General features: G+C 41.3%; 1 protein-coding gene across 11 annotated transcripts in view; it reads right to left on the minus strand.

The window, feature by feature from the left end:
* FOXP4 (forkhead box P4) overlaps positions 1-19,312 on the minus strand; it is a 155,271-nt gene that overhangs the window by 53,761 nt on the left and 82,198 nt on the right. For 10 of the 11 annotated variants that reach the window (XM_083744983.1, XM_083744978.1, XM_083744982.1 and 7 more), the window contains 2 exons: positions 9,474-9,596; positions 3,662-3,748 (listed from right to left, as the gene is read on the minus strand). In XM_083744983.1, the coding sequence (XP_083601109.1) occupies positions 3,662-3,748; positions 9,474-9,596 (210 nt within the window). Of the gene's footprint in view, positions 1-3,661; positions 3,749-9,473; positions 9,597-10,614; positions 10,938-19,312 lie in introns of those variants that run through there. The other variant, XM_083744976.1, reaches the window with a different exon arrangement.

Genomic DNA, 19,312 nt, shown 5'->3' on the forward strand with positions numbered 1-19,312 from the left:
GTAATTACTGAACCTTACTCTGCCAGTCACTAGCACCCACTGGGCCTTTCCAATCTTTCCTTCTCTCAGAGACGGAGGCACATAGGGAAGGTTTCCTGTTAGGGTGCAATCCCCAAATCCAAACCTCCCTCTTCCTGCTCCAACCCTATACACCCTTGATCCCTGATCTTTTCCCTAGCGACGGGGTTTGAGTTCCTTAATGCAGTTTGTCTGCACTCTGTTTACATTAGACGCAGCTGAGCGGGTGCAGCTACTGGGGTAACAGGCACCGTCACTTTGATTTATGAGCACATCAAGAGGAGTTTCAGCGTGACACTCTGGACTGACAGGAGCACTTCATTAATCTGACGCCTAGGTTACTCGCTGGCCAATCTTCATGTGCTGCCCCCTCATGCAATATCATCTGGTACACTCGGGCAACTGCCAGAGATGAGGCTCTGTCTGAAAGCTTTTCTCCCTCTCAAGTTTTCTGGAAGCATAAAAGGAACTAGGTTTGTAAGAACAGGGACAGCTGGTTTCGCATTCCAAATACACTACTAGAAACAACAACATAACATTACTGGCCTGAGTACACTGTATACTGCTGTCCACATTGGTTGTGACAGGATTAACTCATACCTGCCAAAATAAAAATGTTGCTCAACTAAAGGAAGCAGCACTTTGCAAGTCAAAACAAAATAGGTGCCACAAAATTCAGATGCTCGTCTCAGATTCAGAGTTTCTTCTTATTCTGCTGTCGGCTTGCGGTACTGTATGTGTTTGGACAAGTAACTGTGATTTCTCAGTACCTCAATTACTGCACTTCTTATAGACATTTGGGCATGAGGGAATAAAGGTGCTGATTTCAAAAGTGCTGAGTTAATATTATTAGAAACAACTATAGACAGGTATAGAACAGATATAGAATAAATTCAATAAATTAGGAAGAAAAGGCCAACTGGGCAATGGGCTCTGAATAGGCAACATATTCCATGCAAGTGCAGAATTCATACCTTGAGAGTCTTAACTTTGTGTGTGTTTTTTCCCCTAGCCCAAACAGATGCAGAACTAGGCTTGAAAGCATGCATATTATTCTACATAAAATATCAGAACCTGGGAAATGCAGAAAAATGTGTAAGAACATACATAAAATTTATGGTTATGATCTAGCTCTAGGCAAAACTCTTTCAAGTCCCACTGACTTCAACAGAAGAGCTTTAAGCCTGAGTTTGAGTTCTCCCACTGAAATCAATAGAATTTAAGAGGAGTTATTAACTTCTACTGGATAGTGCTCATAAATAAGCTTGTTTTCTGGTGGCATTATGGCCAAGCTGCACATGACACCAAGTTGTGTGTAGCTCTTGCCCCCTCCCCTAAAAACAAAATACAGCAATGGTGGCAACAATCTGCCTTCACAGACCTTCACCTTTTAAACTATTTCCTCTCCAGGTTTTTTTGGCTGTTGAAAATTGTTCCCTCCCCCCAATATCCTTTTTTCCCCTACAAGGGAAAAGATTTGAGGTACATTTATTTCTTCCCACTCTGAGAGGAAAAAGGAGTTGGAAGGGGGAATTTTCAACAGAAGGGGGAAAGGTTAAAAGGCTATTCCTGCATTTCTTCTTTCTGCATAGGCAGATTTTGAAAAAGAAACCCAGCTGGGGGCGAGGAGGAGAATGACATATAATTCAATATGATTTGTAACCTGGCTCTGAATCCCCACTCTAAACCTTGAGGAAGGGGTATAAATTTAAATCAACCAATAAATAAGCAAACAGACTATTGCCCACATATTTAAAGTTAGAGAAAAAGTAAGTAACAGCAGCCATACTTTGATCAATAGCATTTTACTGTTTCAGAGATTATCTTAAGCATCATATGACCAAAAAGTCACCCCTCCAGATATCAAAACTAGGTTAAGCACTGGCTGTCCAACCATTATATATATATATATATATATATATATATATATATATATATATATTACAGAGGCCAGTCTAAGGGCCTGTTTATACATTACAGCCAACACATGGAAACAGTCTTAAATCAGAGGTGTGACAGAAAGACTGGTATAACGTTTAGGGGAGAGGAGCAGAAGAGCACCTTGCTTTCATAAGAGCGCTCTAGAACCTTTAGAGTCTGACCTGAGCATGCATAGTTCCTATTGGGTTCACAGAGAGGTCACAGGTTAATCCTGATATCTGGCCATATGCATAATGCGGCTAAATCATAAGGTGACCATACAGTCCTTCATACTGTAATAGTGATTCTGAGCTGCTGATAATTTTGGTTATGCCAGATGGCTTTGTGGTGGAAGCTACTGCAACAGAGAATGGAAGAAACTAACAATAAATAGAAGCAGCACACATCACCAGTGACACAGCAGGAAGAATCAAAATCTGTTTGGGGGAGTATACAGAACAGTACTGCTGAGCTAGTGCCTTTATCAATCCAACACTAACTGAAGAACTTGATAAACTTCCATCTTTAATGTAAAGAATGTTGAAGAGTGGTGACATGGGAGAGGCCCTTTTTAGCTGTGGCCCCACAGCTACAGAATATTCTCCAATCAGGCTTCCTTGACACAGATGATACAGGTTAAGGTTGATTGAGAAAGATTGTTGTGGCCCATATACTGCTGCTATTTTGCTGTTGCTGTGATGCTTGAGGTTATTGTTTTGTTAGCGTACTGATGGTTGCTACATTTTTAACTCCATATTTTTATTCTGTTTGTAAATCTCCTAGAAACTATTTTTGAAATAGGCAACTAAATAACGATGATAGTGATTATAATAGTAATAACGATGATGATGGTGTTAATCACAATAATTCACAACAAGCTGAAATTCATGGTGCTTCAGTAAATATTGGGGGAAATAAACTCTATCAAATACCACAAAAAATAATAATATAGCTAAATCATTCTCCACTTGTCCTCGCACAAACCTTTGTGGAAAATGCTAAAATAATTCGTTGCATCTAGAATTTTAATTATCTGGCCCAATCACAACACAATTAACTATGCAAATATAAAGCTGAAGAAATTCATTGGAGAAGGGTTAAGAAGGGTTTGAGATATGGACATTTGAATCCTGGAAACTCTATTATTCCCTAGAACTAACAGGTAGCCCAGAAATAAGTTCTGCGGGTTGTGCTATTGTGACAAGCATATCAGATTTTCCAGGTTATCATACACTGCAACGTGTGCTTTCAAGGCAGCAGCACAACTGCCAAAGAATGCTTTCACAGCACTCAGTATTATGATGTTGATTCTAGCAGGAGTGCTAATAGCAGGGATGCGGCAAATATCTATGATTTTTGATTCCTGAAGTGAAAATCATATGTTTGCAGTTGCAGATAAGTGTCTTGAACAAGCAACAGGTTCCCAGACAATTACTGGGGATCCAGGAGAATTTATTTCTATAAAAAAAAGTAAGTTCTTTTTAAAAGCATAGGAAAATTTAGCTTGTTTCATAGAATAAGGAAGGACAGTCTGCCCCCCCCCCAAATAGGAAGTTACACAATTGGCCAGTCTATTCTTTTAAAGGAGGAATAATGCACCACTCATTCACAGAAGACATTTCTGAAGTTGCCTCCCCCCCTTTATAAACAAGTTGAACTCACTTTTCTGCAGAAGTGTTCATGCAAACAGCAGTGCATTTCTGTGCACAGAGGCCAAACTCACCTCTTTGGCTTGCTGCTTTCCAGCTTGCTGCTGAGTCAGTAGCTGCAGATGAAGTTGCTCCTGCTGCTTCTTGTAGTATTCCTGCAGCTGAGGAAGAGGCACGAAGGAAGAATATAGAGAGGAAATGAGACCATTAGATGTTTGCTTGCACATCACTTTAAACCAGGGGTGGAGAACCTGTTGGTCTTCCAAATGTTGCTTAATTACTAAGACACCTACTGGGCCACCGGGCATGCTTGCTGGGGCTTATTGTAGTTCAGCGATATCTGGAGCACCAAAGGTTACCCACTGCTGCTCATGCACACTGCTGAAATTGAAGGTGCTTCACTCCTTCCCTGCTCCTGTTCTCCCAAATAAATCACAAGTAGGAAGCTAAGAACAAACCTTGCTTACAGCCCCTGGCTTGTTTGGAAAGAAAGAAATCGTGAGCCTGGGTTCAGATTCTAACACTAGGCCAAACCATGGCTTAGCTTCTGGAGCATGGTGGCAGAAGGAGTGGGGTAGGAGTGAAACACCCACCATTTCAGTAGCATACACAGCACACTGAACAGTCACCTTAAAACTCTAGTTTTGCTTAACTATGGTTTAAAGTGATATGTGAATGAGGTCAGTGTTTGATTTAAAAAAGGGCAGAGTGATTGAGAATTATATATATGGGCCTCACCATTTCCTAAAATGTTAGCACAGGCATAGGCAACCTTCGGCCCTCCAGACGTTTTGGACTACAATTCCCATCATCCCTGACCACTGGGCCTGTTAGCTAGGAATCATGGGAGTTGTAGGCCAAAACATCCGGAGGGCCGAAGGTTACCTATGCCTGCGTTAGCACATTGACAAGGTGTTACATATATGTTTGGCATTATTTACAATAGCCCCCAAGAAGCAGCTGATTTGAACAGGATCACATAAGGAGTCTGTGGAAGAAAGCTATTTATTTCTGTTGTACTTTTAGTATAACAATTTTCTTTACAGCTCATCCATCCTCACGAACATCATTTGAAGCTCACTGGCACTCCCATTTTATGAATTCAAACAGAGGTTGAGAAATGAACTTGTTTAAGAAACCCAGTATTCCACTAATATCTCTCTCTCGTTCTGTGAACTGGATTACACTGGCACTTGTAAAACTGCTTTGGTTTCCCCAGCACTTCACACTAGATTGATATCATGTGGCTAAGAATTGTGACATTATTTGCAAGTATTGCATTGGAATGCTGGGAGATTCCAAAACTCCTGAGAATTGTGGGTTTTAAAATGTGAGCCATTTAAACTAGGCTCTTTCTTCCATGCCAGCAACACCCAGAGTAAGGCATTCTTAACTCCACAAGGTTTGGTGTTAAATCATCATTTGTAAAGCAGCAGAATCTGGTGGTTGTGCAGGTCACCTTCCTGCTTATGCAGAGACAGAGAAGACTATAGCAATTGCAAATCTTTTGTTTACAGGGGAAAGAAAAAACCAAGGAAAGAAGACAGGGAAATTATTTCCTCCAAAGATTCTTGCAATGGAAACAGATAGCCAAATGTAATATTTTTCTAAAAGGTGTGGCAAATACATGTAAAAATTTAAAGGAGAATTCCCAGAACTGAAAGAATATGATTCAACAGACTGTTTTACATGAGCTCCAGGCTGTAACCTCTTCCTGTCCATCACTACGCCATCTGGGGCGAGATAAATGGGAAAGAGGGAGAGATAGGAAACTGCGTATTTTTGTGTCCAGTACAACCAGAGACTAACTGGTTTAGAGTTGAAGGAGCTTACTTCATTTGAAACAGACATATATTTATCTTACTATATCAAGCAATTTGTCTGTTATTTGGTTATGCATTGTATTGCTTCATCATCACTTGCATCATCATCATCATCATTATTAAATTTGTTAGTCATTTTATCTTGTCCAGGGTAACCCAAAGCAACTTAGAACCAAAGACACAGACAGACACTACCACCCCCGCACATAGATAATTAAAGCAAAAAGGGGGGAAAGAAATACAATAAAAACAACTTGCCCACTTCTAAAAGACCACAGATAGTTAAAAGCAAAAGGCCTGGTTATAGAGGAAAGTTTTTGCCTAATGCCTGAAGATATGTTATGATGGTGCCAGGTGAGTCTCCCTGAGTAGTCCACAAATTTGGAGGTCTGCTCTTGGGTTGTCTCCTCTAGGCCTCTCATGGAAGAGGCACATGAAGAAGGACCTCAGATGATGATCACAGGGTCTAGGTCAATTCACATGCAGAGGGGCAGTCCTTGTCCTGAGCTGTTTAGCACCCCAACTTCCTGCTCACCCTGTTCAGTTGGTTTAATCATTGTATGTTAAGATCTTTCTAAGTGCAGTTTCACACATGCAGTTTCTCCAAGCTCCCCTTGCACAATTTGCGTGAATAATAATGTTACAGAAGAAAGTCAAAATAGCCAAAGTATGTTTTACAGTCACATCAGAAGCAAAAAGGTGAAACTGTTACCTGTTTTGCTTTTTAAAACATTAGCATTGTGTCTTTAAGCCTAAAGACAAGCTGTAACAAATTTTAAAATCCATAATATAAAAAGTAAACAAAACGGCAGAACAAACTCAGAAATCAATACATTAAATTATTAAAGCAAGCCAAATTTTGTGTGTGCCAAACTCAGAGTTTCAAAGGCTCTCTAAAAAAAACACCAGATCTTTGTCTCCTGTTTGAAGATCAGCAGGGAGTGAAAAGAGCAATTTATAGCATGCCAAAGGCACTTGGCACTCATATGTCTCTGCCTCCAAGATGCTTACAATCTAGCAAGGGATGAATGCAAGCTAATGCAATGGCATGTAGTAAGTCTTGGTTACATTTGTATACTATGTATGGTGTAGTCTTTGCAAGTTGCTCAGTTCTTAAATTGTAAATACTCACAAACATACATTTTATTTTAATCTTAGGAAAATAAATTGCCCTGCCCTAAAAATACTTGCCCTTGTTTCTGGGTGTCCTGGACATGGATTATAAGAAGCAAAAGTTTGGGTTTATTACATAAAAATGCAAATAATAAAATAAATCCTAAAAGTACAATTTATTTTTTTCTAAAAAAAATTACACCTCAAAAACTTGAAAATGAGAGTGCGGCTTTTAAATGGTACATATGATTGGGGCTCTGGGGTATCATAACTCACTTCTACTTAGCGTCTCTGTTCTGCTATCTATGAAACAGGCATGCCAGCATATACTGCACATAAACACTTAATACTCTACAATGTGACCTAAGATTCCTGGATAAAGGGTAATGCTCATTGTGTGCTGAGTGGTATTATACAGGGATTTTCAAAGGGGTGCCAATTCTAATTTAATACACTGTGCCCTTCTAAATCTACAAATTTGGTTTGTTTTCCACAGGAGGGGGCCAGAACCACAGGAGAGGTCGACACAGGTTCTTCAACACTAGGAAAAAAAGCTGGCTCCTGAGGAATGCCCCTGGGGATTCTGGGAAAGTCCTTATCAGCTTGTAGTTGACAGTGCTGACAGCAGAAACTTTTCTCTTTATGTCTGCTGAACAGGTTTGGAAAGCCTCCCTGTTTACCCAAAAGCCAATCAAAACCTGGTCTCTGTATGGGATTCTGAGAACATTGGGTCAAGAGGTGAGAGGTGTGATGTTTGGTTTTCTTCTTGTGGAGAATGCCAGCTATTCCGGCCTAGGCTGTTTAATTTGCAGTCAAACATGTTTCTCTATCTGGCTCCAAAGAGGCTCGGAGAAGGAAGGACCCCACCCAAGTTAGTGTTTACCCTTTGTTCTTTCCCTGGGGCCAACCTTGACTTCTTATCAGCTTGTATGAAGTAAACAGGTACTGAAGGCAGGAAGAAGGGTGTGGAGGATGCTGTGTTTTCTTGTTCATTCCCCCTCCCTAGAGAAAGTGTTTATCAAAACAGTTGTGTTTTGTTGGGGGATTTTATTATCTCCTCCCTTCTTCTAACTATTTCGTAACTGAGAGAGAAAGCATTTTCCTTTTGCCAAGGAAAGTCTGTCTGTCTGTAAAAGTACCAGATCAAGCTGCTAAGGCTGACTTTTTATTCAAACACTCAATTCCAAATTAGGGGGCAAGCAAATGTGGTTCAGAGCAGCAAAGAGGAACAGCTAGACAAAGCGTTAGGTCAAAATACATATCTTAATTGGAATAAGGCTCTCCAGTTATGTGCAGCTACAAAGTAATTCCTAGTGGTGAGAGCACCTTAATTTATTTAGTTGGATAAGAGCACCCTTAATGCATCTTATCTTCTTAAATTTCTCATTGACCTGGTCAGCACATCACAAAAAGTCAAACTAGGTCTTTGCTATAGCTCATGGTTAGCAAGGAGAGAGCTGAACTACAAGCCCACGTTCAGACAACAAAACCAACCAAACACTCTTGATACATCCTTGATTTGGATGCAAAGTCTTTTAACACAAGGAATATTTGAATTAAGCGCTGGTTGACTATCCCGCAATCTTCACATCTGCAGAACTGTCCATTCTCCATGAAAGTGTTTATGGAGATATTTGGCAACTTTCCAGGATGCAGATTAAACTCAAGAATTTTCATCTTACCTTAAATACAATGTGGTTGTTGGGAGAGTTTCTTTTGATTTTTATTATTTTGAAATAGCCTTGCAGCTACTTTGAAAAGCAGCCTCAAGCTCTGGGTGTATCCCTGGCACAAAATGTCCCTGGAAACAAATGCTACACAACGGATGAATGGCTCCCCCAACCCACCCCCCAAGAAAGATGTTACATCAAGATACAGTATTATTTCCATGGGGCATTCCATCCCAGTAATACAAGCAGAACAGCTGGCAAAGCTTTGTGTTGTTAGAAAAAGAAAACCTTGACATCTTGTTTTTAAGGCAATTTGACGAATTTTGAAATTCACCTGCACCTGAACATCAATCCAATCTTCAAGGATCACTTTTGCCCCAACCCCCAAAATTTACAAAAACCAAAGGCCAAATACTTTGACTCAGTACCAATTAGAATGGCATACACATCCAACTTACTATTTCAAACTTGCTGCAATTATTCATAGTTAATGCTCTTAATATTTCATGGGAACAGCTAAAGCAGGGAGGAAGAGGCAAAAATGGAATAAGGGCCTTTCTAGACTCTAATCTCATTGCATAGCAATGTACAATTATGATTATTCAGTTGTCATAAGGTATCCAGACATTTCCCAAGGCAGAGCAGGAGAAGACTAACAATGTTGCATTAGCAATGAATCTGTACGATTTTGTTGCCGGGGAAAAGAAATTCCCTCCCCACACAAGCACATACCAACACCTCAACACCTTGCGACAAGACCTGACTCCCAAATCCATTTGATGGGGACAGACTCTTCACTATACTAGCACTGGTCTAATAAAGCATGAAGAAGAAGAAGAAAAACTTAGAGAGTTTTGTTAATGTTTTTTGATACAGCAATCTTTAACTGTTCATTGGGAGGGCAATTCAAGCCCCTCTCAAAAAAGAGCTGCCATTTACAAAGGGGAAACTAAAACAATTTCAGCTAGCCTAGATATTTGTGGCTAAACCATATTCAGAGGCAAAGGACATGGGCGAGGATAAGTTCTTACAGTAGAAAGTGTAGAACGTGGCTGTCCAGGACTTACATTGCACCTAAGCAAGGACACATTAAACAACCCTGGGTAAGTATCTCTCTGCCTCAGGACATCAGTGTAGAATATCAGTGCCTCATCTTGGAATTTACAAACAGAAAACACATTATATTTGCATGTGAGAAATGTAGAGACACAAAGGTCGGTCCTCTGAAATCACATGAAATGTCTGTCACAAGAAGGCCACTCAAACACAGGCTGTCTTACCTGTTGCAGCATAATTGCTTGCTGCTGCTGCAGCAGAGCTTGGAGCTGAGGAGGAGACAGGATTTGTTGCATCTGCTGTGGGGTGATCATCTGAGGAGACATCATGGCCACAGACACTGGAACCTGCAGAAACAAAGGACGGTGGATGATGGCATATGCTATACCCAAATGAAAGGGTGTAGGTAGGAGAACAGGGAAAGAAGGTACAACTACATTGATTCTTCCTGGCATGTGGGCAAGAGCAAGATGCTTGTTACTGTTACAAGTACTGCCAGGCTGACTGGCTCCCGGCACATCCCCTCTCAAAACTTCACAAGGACACGACCTTAGAGTTGAGATAAACTGGTCTGTCCAATCCTACAACTTTTACCCATGACAGACCAAACACAGTGAGGCAAGTCCAGGGCAAAAGCTAATCTTAAGACCACAAAAATAAATAAATCATTTGTCAGACACCCTAATTCTGTTGCTTCACTTTCTACAGGTAATTTAACACAGTACAAAATATTGTAGAACTTGAACTAGTTTTGAACTTGAGGTTAGACTGAAACAAACACAGACACTTTGAGCACCGATGGCTCCATAATACCACTTCTTTGCCTTTGGAAAAAGCTATTGCTTGTAGATGATGATGGTGATATGATTTACCCTTAATGGGACGCTGGTGGCTGTGTGGGTTAAACCACAGAGCCTAGGGCTTGCCGATCAAAAGCTCAGCGGTTCGAATCCCCGCGACGGGGTGAGCTCCCATTGCTCGGTCCCTGCTCCTGCCAACCTAGCAGTTCGAAAGCACATCAAAGTGCAAGTAGATAAATAGGTATCGCTCTGGCGGGAAGGTAAACGGCGTTTCCGTGCACTGCTCTGGTTCGCCAGAAGCAGCTTAGTCATGCTGACCACATGACCCGGAAGGTGTACGCCGGCTCCCTCGGCCAATAAAGTGAGATGAGCGCCGCAACCCCTGAGTCGGCCACAACTGGACCTAATGGTCAGGGGTCCTTTACCTTTTTTATGCCCCTTAATATATTTAAATTATCTCTAAGAAGTGTACAGAAAATGAAAGCAACAGCAGACAACTTAAACAAAAGTATTACAAAAATACACAGTTACATATAAAAATGTTACATTGATACAAAGGTCTCACCCAGGGTCTAAACAAACTCTCAGCTCACCCACAAAAGTCTCACAACGAGAAGAGCTTCTGAAAGGTTATTATTGCTGTGGTATGCACTGCTATGAAAGAACCTTTTCCCTGTCACTATTTTTTTGAACCCCTCTTGGAAGGGAAACTTGAAGAAGGAACTCAAAGGTTGATCATAAGGAAGGGAATGTAGGTGCTTGGGGAAATTAGGAGGGTGCTTTGGGGATTAGGGAGATTAGGGTTATCAATTTATTTCTGGAAAAAGTCAGGCCAAGGTGAGCAGAGGAGAAGTTTGCCCAACACACACCACTTTACTGGCATGGCCTTCCCAGCATCACCTTAAATCACTAGTTTTGAAGAACAGAAGTTCTGTGAGGATGTTGAGGGTCATAATGATTTTCAGCATTCTTTACACAACAAAGGCTCTAATCCAGGGGTAGGCAACCTAAGGCCCATGGGCCAGGTGTGGTCCAATCACCTGAATGTGTCCTTTTATTTAAAATGCATCGCTGAGTTATTTGTGGAGCATAGGAATTCGTTCATTTCTTTTTCTTCAAAATGTAGTCCGGCCCCCCACATGGTCTGAGGGACGGTGGACTGGTCCACGGCTGAAAAAGGTTGCTAACCCCTGCTCTAATCTCAGGAGTTCTTCTGGGTTCAAAAATTTACATTTGTATGGCTTTAATGCAGCTGCTTACACAATTCAATGTAACTCCTGGAGATATTCCAAAGCAGGCATGTCCAAAGTCCATTTGGGGGGCCTAATGTGGCCCGCTGGTCGGTTTAATCCGGCCCATGTGGCAGTTTATTTCCTGGGGTAAAAACCCTCAACAACTTAAATCCCTTAAAAAAGGATTTAAAGGTACATGTTTTAACTCAAGGCTGAAAATGGAAACCAAAAGTCAGAAGAACTCTGGTGAAAGTGGCCTGCTCTCTGCAAACCACCATTAAGAGATCCAAAAACCACTATTCTAGGTATTTTCTCCTAGCTCAGAAAAAAATCGGTGTAGAATCAGGTTGATAAATATGAGTGGTGTCAAACTGTTATTTAAAGCATTTGTATTTGGCCTTTTCACATTTGCTCAAGGCATCTCACAATGTATTTAATACAGAAGTACAATGAAAACCAAATCTAACCAAAAATAATCAGCATAATTTTTTTCCTCCTTACACTCCAGACTACAACGCAATTCTTACTTCTACATTCAATGACTTTAAATAACTGCTTCTTTGTACCCCATATAACTTCACCTGTGAGATAAGTAGGCTGTGAATGGTTACATATAGGTCGTGGTGGTCCAACTTTCATACCAAGTGGGCCGCAAGAGTACTTTGGCACAGAAAACACAGGCCGCACACTGCCTTGTTGCTTGAAGAGTGGGGAGCAGAAGGCCAAAATCGGACACACACACCCAGCCCTCACGCTGCCTTCTCAAAGCTAGCTAAGCAAGGCAGCAGGCTTTGGGGAGGAGGGTGTGAGGCTCCTAGAGCCCTCCCAGCTCCTTCCCAAAGCTGGGAAGGCCCTAACTAGGCTTTGGGAAGAAGGCTGGACTCTAGGACCCTGTCAGAGCCATCACACCTCCTTCCTCAAGCCCAGCACTTTGCTTAACCAGCTTTGGGAAGGCATCTGTAGGGGGAAGGTGTCAAATGTTGCTGAGGGGTGCCAAAAGAGGCCCTGAGGGGCACCAGAAGAGGCTTTAAGTGGCGCTTGGGTTGCACTTTGGACCATCCCTGATATAGGTCAATAAAAACAGCTTGAATTGGGTTTGGAGACTCACTGGCAGCCACTGTAATTGCCTCAGAACCAAATGCAGGAACTCTTCCCTGCCTACACTCACCTGCAGCTAGGCTAAAGCATTCCACACTAGTTACAGCTTTCAAACAGCCTGAAAGGACAGACCTATATAGACCAAACATAGTCTTTGTTATTATCTGAAGTAACAAAGGCATAGATAATGGTTCTTACCATCTGGAAACAAGTACAGCCAGTGTATCAGAGCCGTAGCAGTACTGACTGACCCAGGAACGTACCAGCCTACATCCCTGCTCTAAGAGTCCTACAGCACAACAGGAAAACCTGCCACTCCAATTCCCATCAGCATCACTTTTAGTCTTACCCCGATTAAGCCTCAGTTCATTAATTAAGCCTCATCCATCTAACCACAACCTTCACACACTAGCTATGGAAAGAGGCAGCAATTTCTAGCTTCATTGGTAACAAAATATAAAAGCTGGGTGCCATCCATATACTGCTTATTCCCAATCCCTAAAACTCATGGTACTTCTTTACTGCAGGTTTCTCTATTTTCAGTTAAATGCTTTAGTGTTGGACAAGAATGGAAAGAAAATAATATGGACATAGGAGTTTTGCATGGCATTCCCTCACAGAATGAACTGATGGCACCTATCCTATAATTTCTTTCATCTACCATGTGACTAGGTTTCAATTCCGTGGGGGCAGAGATAAGGTGTCAAATTAGTGTGCTCTTGTTAGGAAGAGAGAATAAATGTAGTGAGCAAGTTATTCCACCTTCCTTCTAAGACTACTTTGCTTATCATACCTCCATACATACAAGGAAAGTAGTAGTGGAAATAAGTCCATCTAGGCAGGAATTGATTGACTGGTTTAATAATCGCATGGTCATGGGGTCACAATTGGATCATTCCACACACCTCTGGCTTGAAGTGAGAGTGGAAGAAGACCAGGAAAGATGCAAGAGCCTACAGATTTCTGAGCCCATTGATTTCTATCAATGAGGGTGAAGTGTGTTTAAGGTGCAGATTGTGCAGGTGTGGAAAGTATGGAAAGAGAGGCTCACGAAGGGTGTATTAAAGAGATGAGCTCTACTTGAATAACTGTCAGTACATATTTTAAATTGATGTTCCTGGAGAAGGGTTAACAAGTGCACAGAAACACCAGTCTCCAAGCTACCTATCCCTTAGGGATTCAGTGCACCTTTTTGAATAATGTGGCATATTAAATATTATTGCTATAATAGCAATAGTGGCAGCAGCAGTAATAAGAACAATAACCACAGCTTATTCTCAGAGTGAAGGTTGCTTCAACTGTCATGCAATTCCTGCATGGAAAACCTTTGGTGTAAGGTAAAACACAAAAAATCCGAACACAGACACACACACTGTGATCAACTGTATGTTCATGCAGTGACATTTGCATCAGAAGCAGGAAATCAACTGGACAAGCACTGGGAAGATGGCAAAGGTGTTAGAAGAACACTGAAGTAGTAAGGGGCTTTTAAAAAAGCTATTCCATTCATCAGGCTTCACTGCAAAGAGCATTTGAAGAATACCCACATTTTCTCAGCACCACAGATGAAGAACTCTGTCATGTAAAAAGTGACAATAGAGTGACTTTCAGAACCAACTGACAAAATTTACAGGCTTGGCTATTATAATACACAATTTTCCTAGGAATGAAATTCCTGCATGGAGGGCTCTCTGGAGCAGGCATTCCACTCTCACTAGCATAAAAGTTTTTCGAGCTAAATAAAGTGTCCTGGGTCTTTTCTATCTGCAAAAGGCCTGCAGATTCTCTATTACCGGGAATATTCTTCATAGAGTAGTGGTTCCCTGACCACCAGCACCCCACATGGCACAATTGAAAATTGCTGAAGGTCTTGGAGGACCACTTAATGATTTTTCTGCTGTTGTTCCAATTGTTGCACTAGATGATGTATTGTATTTTTATTGCTTGTTTTATTTCTTATATATTGCATTCTATTGTATTCCATGGAATTCATATGGTTATACAATAAAAGAAGTAAAAGAAGCAATTAAAAATAAATATTTTTAATTTGATGGAAATGCTGTTTGCTGTCTTCAACCATAAATCCACAAACATGCTGCAGACCATCTGAATGAAGCTCACAGACCACTGGTGGTCTATGGACCATAGTTTTGGAACCCCTGTCTTGGAGAATAAAGGCACCATTTGGAGTTAATGCTCCAATAATTGAATTGTATACAAAGGGAAGAGATGGTTCCTAGAAGGTGGAAGATGATGAAGGACTCACCAGACCTAGGCTATGTGGGGAGTAATTGAAATGATATGACACGCACACATAGACACACACACCTTGTCAGATCATGTGCTGCTCCACGAGCCTTCACTTTGTGAAAAATGACTATTGGTTTCCAAGACCAGGACCTTTATCCCAGTTGCCACTGAAACTAAGGAATGACCTCCCAGCTGAAGTTAGAGGATGTTCCTCCTTTTGTCTTCAGTAAGAGAGGAAAGATACATCCGCTTTGTAAACCACTCTGAGCAAAGGAAAAGGGGCATCTAAATCACTTTAATCAAATTAATCAGGGAATGCAAATGATTGCTCCATTTCATCCATGCCTTTCTCTTAAGTAGAGAAAATAAACTTTCCAGTTGGGATTAGCACTCTATTGCACTGTTGTGAAAGAACAAAGAATGTCCAGAAATAGCTCAAATTTGGGGTGCATTCAAAACATCTGTCCCAGCCCCTCCAGAATATACACGAAATACAGCTAATGCAATCTGAAACTCTCATCCCTCTTGTGTCCCTTGTCAGGGATGCACTGTCCCCTCCATCCCAGTTTGAAATCGAACAACTCAATGAAGATACTGCAGTGAATAGTCTTCACCCTTCCACTGGACCACTCAGGATGGAAAAGGCTGCAGTTTGTCACATGAAGCAGATCAAACTCACCATCAACCTGGCAAGTGTGACAACCTGGAGGGCAATCTTACCTTTAGTTTTACAAGGAGTTTAATACTTCACTCAGAAGGAGGAACCTGAGCAGAGGGAATTCTACCAGGGAATTTCTCCCCCCTTCTGTCCTGTTGGTTCAAGCATTCAGGAGCTTGCTGACCTTTGGGGCAGGTTGCAAGTCTTATCTGTTTACTCAGGTTGCTGGCTTGAGGGAGGTGCCCAAATTTTCATTTGTTATTCCAGAAGTCACTTTGAGTCAACTTACAAAGTTAATTATTAACTGCTGTGGGCTTGCTCCAAAACTGCTAAAGAGGCACCATTAACCAGAATCAGTCCATGAAGCAAAGCTGCAAGACCCTTGTTCCTCCCTAACAAAATCCAGACTGTCTAACCTTCTTCATGCTGGACAGAGATTCTAGTCCATCAATATAGCACAGTTAGTTGCAAAGTTCTTCCAACATTCACCTGAAAGAATCTTGTGCAAAACCTAATATAATACTGGCAGCACAACATGGAAAAGCCATTGGTGAGGTATTCCACTAAATTATAGTGGAGTAGTTAATATAAAGCCTTGTTATCATAGCAAAACCATGGCCTCTGCAACCTGTATTTCACTGATGTACATTGCTACTAGTATTTTGTGCTTTGTCTAACCAACGGAATGGGTGTTCCAACATGCAAGTAGCAATGAAAATCAACATAGAAACTCAGGCAGCAGTACCAGGAGAATGAGAAAGAATGGAGTTGATGCCCACTCACTAGGAGACAAGCATCACGCTAATTTCCCTTTGCTGTTCATCAGCCTGCAATGTGCTCTGAATGAGAGCCTGTAATTAATTGCTCATCTGCATCCCCCATCTGAACTCCCTTCCCCACCAACCCCCACCACTACACCGTGCATCCAGCTTGATACACGTTGGCTGGCATTTTCAAAATCGGAGGCATTCTAATTACCGGAGAGTTATAACACCTTCCATTTCGCGCCCGTCGGACTGACACCCTGTCAAGAGCAAAGAGACTTGCCAGAGGTTTTGACAACACTAATTGCCCCTATAATCTAAAAACACAAAGGAGAGGCGATTAGTCGTGAGGGCCGCAGCTCTCGATCCGACATGAGGTTTTCACAACGTTACAAGAAAACAAAAGCAGTGCCTTTTAGAGTGTGATGGCTGCTAACAAAGCAGAATTATATTTTCATACAAACCTTTGTCTACATCAAATCGCTTTCCCCTTTCTCTTAAAATGCTAAGCTGACACAGAGAATGGTGGGGGCTCCTTAGGAAGAGGGGCAGGAAAGAAGATAAAAGATACATGAGCAATGGTTCTTACAAGATGGGAGTATTCTTAGGACTCAAGAGGCCTCCAGATTTCTTGAAGAAGTGTGCATGCACACGAAAGCTCATACCAAGAACTGACTTAGTTGGTCTTTAAGGTGCTACTGGAAGGAATTTTTTTTGTCCAGATTTCTTGTTTCCTGGTTTAAGATGAGATGGTGAAAAAAGTAGCCCCATCATTTCCAGGGCTGGGTTCTACCATCTTATCATCTACCTCCCTCAAGATCCTCTACCCAATATTATAAGAATTGTCAACACAGTAGCTGCATCTCATTACAGAAAACATTTGCCCTAATCAAATGCTGAAAAGTGGTTTAATATATCAGCCCTGCAAAGTTATAAGCTAAACACATGTATTCTGCTTATTGACACAAGCAATGATGCAAAACTCCGTCCAGTGCTAACAGGAAATTACCATTGTTAAAAATGAGGTTTCAAATCATAATGCTTCCTCGTTGTATCTCCTCTCTTAGTGTACACCTATTGTCTGGAGATTTAAACAAGACAGACTGACTGTTCAACAAGTTTATAGCTCATCTTGTGCAACAGCAGCACCATTCCTGACAACACAGTTTATGTGTTTGTATTCAAGTTGTTTATTAAACCTGGGGGGGGGGGGCAAGAAACAAGAAAGCATGCTAAGATCCTGATAATGGAAACAATTCAGAATTTAAAATCTGTTGAAGCAACCCCCCAATACTAGCACAGACCAATAGGTTCCATAACTTTAGATAGCCATAACTGCCCTATCCAACTATTTTGCTTTTCCCTTCTAGCTCGAGCAGTGTAAACAAAGATAAATAAGTTACCTATAGGCTAAAGAGCAGGGGCTTCAATTAAAGGGCAAAAGGCTTCAGTCCATTTCTTGGTGACTCCAAAATCAACTTTTCCATCAAAATGGAAGCTAAGCCTGCTCACCCTAAATATCTTTAGTAGCAACACCTTAAGCTACAGCATGCAGGATGGCATATCTGAAGATAATGGAAGCGTGAGAGGTCTGTTTTAATGGCTCACACAGCCACAGTAACATGACAGCAATTTTGACATGATCTGAACATACAACATGAAAGCTTGAATTTGTTTCTACTGTTAAACACATGGATTCTTTCAATATACCATATCAGACTCTGGGAGGATGACAAAGCTCCCAAAGCATTAGGCCATCTGGGCAGAAGATACTTTAATTTGGGACATAAGCTTTCAAATAATAGGAATCATACAATCAACAAACATTATAGGAAACTCATGTTAAAAGGAAAGATCAACCACTTTAGCATCAACCGGTTAGTTCAGGACTTTGCACACTGCAAGCTCAACATGAAAGAAATATTAAAATAATGTTCTGGTGCAAATGAAAGTTGAACTAGTACAGAAACTTCAACTAACTCCTTGTCCCAAGCCTGCTTTTTTACTTTCATAAGAACTGTAGACTCTTCTCCGTTCTCTGAATATTAGCACTCCCAACAACAGAAGCATTGTGTCTGTAGACAGAGAGGCTGAATTTCTCTCTCCAAGAATGGTTTGTGGGTGTGCGTGTGTCATAGCTGGCATCTGGCAGACAGTGAGCTAAGGCAGGCAGTGACTCACTTGTTGGCCAGTTGCCATTCCACAAAACTGCTTACTAACAGCGCTGGCTTCCTAACAAAGCTTTGACAATGCATCTGAAGAGATGCTTTTCCAGGATGCCTTACTTAAATGGAATCCCACCATACCAGAGTTAGGAGTGAAATGCAAAAGGATCGCCAGTATGTGGTGGAAAGTGTGTTTCCTGATGAAAGCTCACCACATTCAGTGACGTTAGTTGTGATTTCAAAACAGATAAGTAAAAAGCAGAACTTGGCAGAACAGATTCTTAAGATAAGACTGCAGTACCAAAGAAGCAATATGGCAAGAAGGAACCAACCCTGGAGGGAATGTGCCATCTAAATCAGGGTAAGAGTCATTAATGAAGCATAACACAAGACTTCAGCTGAAGGCTGTGTTAGATGAAATCTCCTATTGCTTGAAGCTGGATAAAGTATCCCAAGAGTCAAAGAGTACAGCATTCTTCAAGGTAGAAGGCAATTCCTTACCTAGTATATCAATTTGTCTTTGAGGAACAGAGGGAGAAAGGATCACATGACTGAATGAGCATGACTGGAATAATGAACGCTACTGCTCATATTTTGGTTTGATGCAATGTTTGAAATCTTGTTTTGCTGTGTAAAACAACAGATAAATATTCTGTGCCATTGGAAAACAACAGCTATTATGTGAAGATATCTGGATAGAGCAAGCGAGCTGCAACAGATGCAAAGAAACCAGGTGTAGTCAGAAGAGCAAGTTCAGGGATGGAACAGCTCACGCACAGCTAAAACTTACTCCATACACCTACCTGGAGTTGCCATGTGGTGCCCATTGCTACAATGACACTGCCGAAGTCTTCCCCAGTACCAGATCTGTGATACTGTGCAGCTTACCAATGTAAGATTTAATTATACAGTGATATATTATTTTTGAGGGGGGGGGAACCCCCAAGGAAAATGACACAAATTCAAGAGGATCACTTAATTTTACTGGATCTGATTTTTATCCGGACCTCATGGAAAAGCAAATAATGGGCAGTAGTCAATATTTGCACAATGGGAAATCTAAAGGTTGGAAGAACCCTTAGATTTTGGGGGGAGG

This window comes from Podarcis gaigeae (genome assembly GCF_964106915.1).
Source record: "Podarcis gaigeae genome assembly, chromosome: 6".
Classification (NCBI taxonomy): domain Eukaryota; kingdom Metazoa; phylum Chordata; class Lepidosauria; order Squamata; family Lacertidae; genus Podarcis; species Podarcis gaigeae.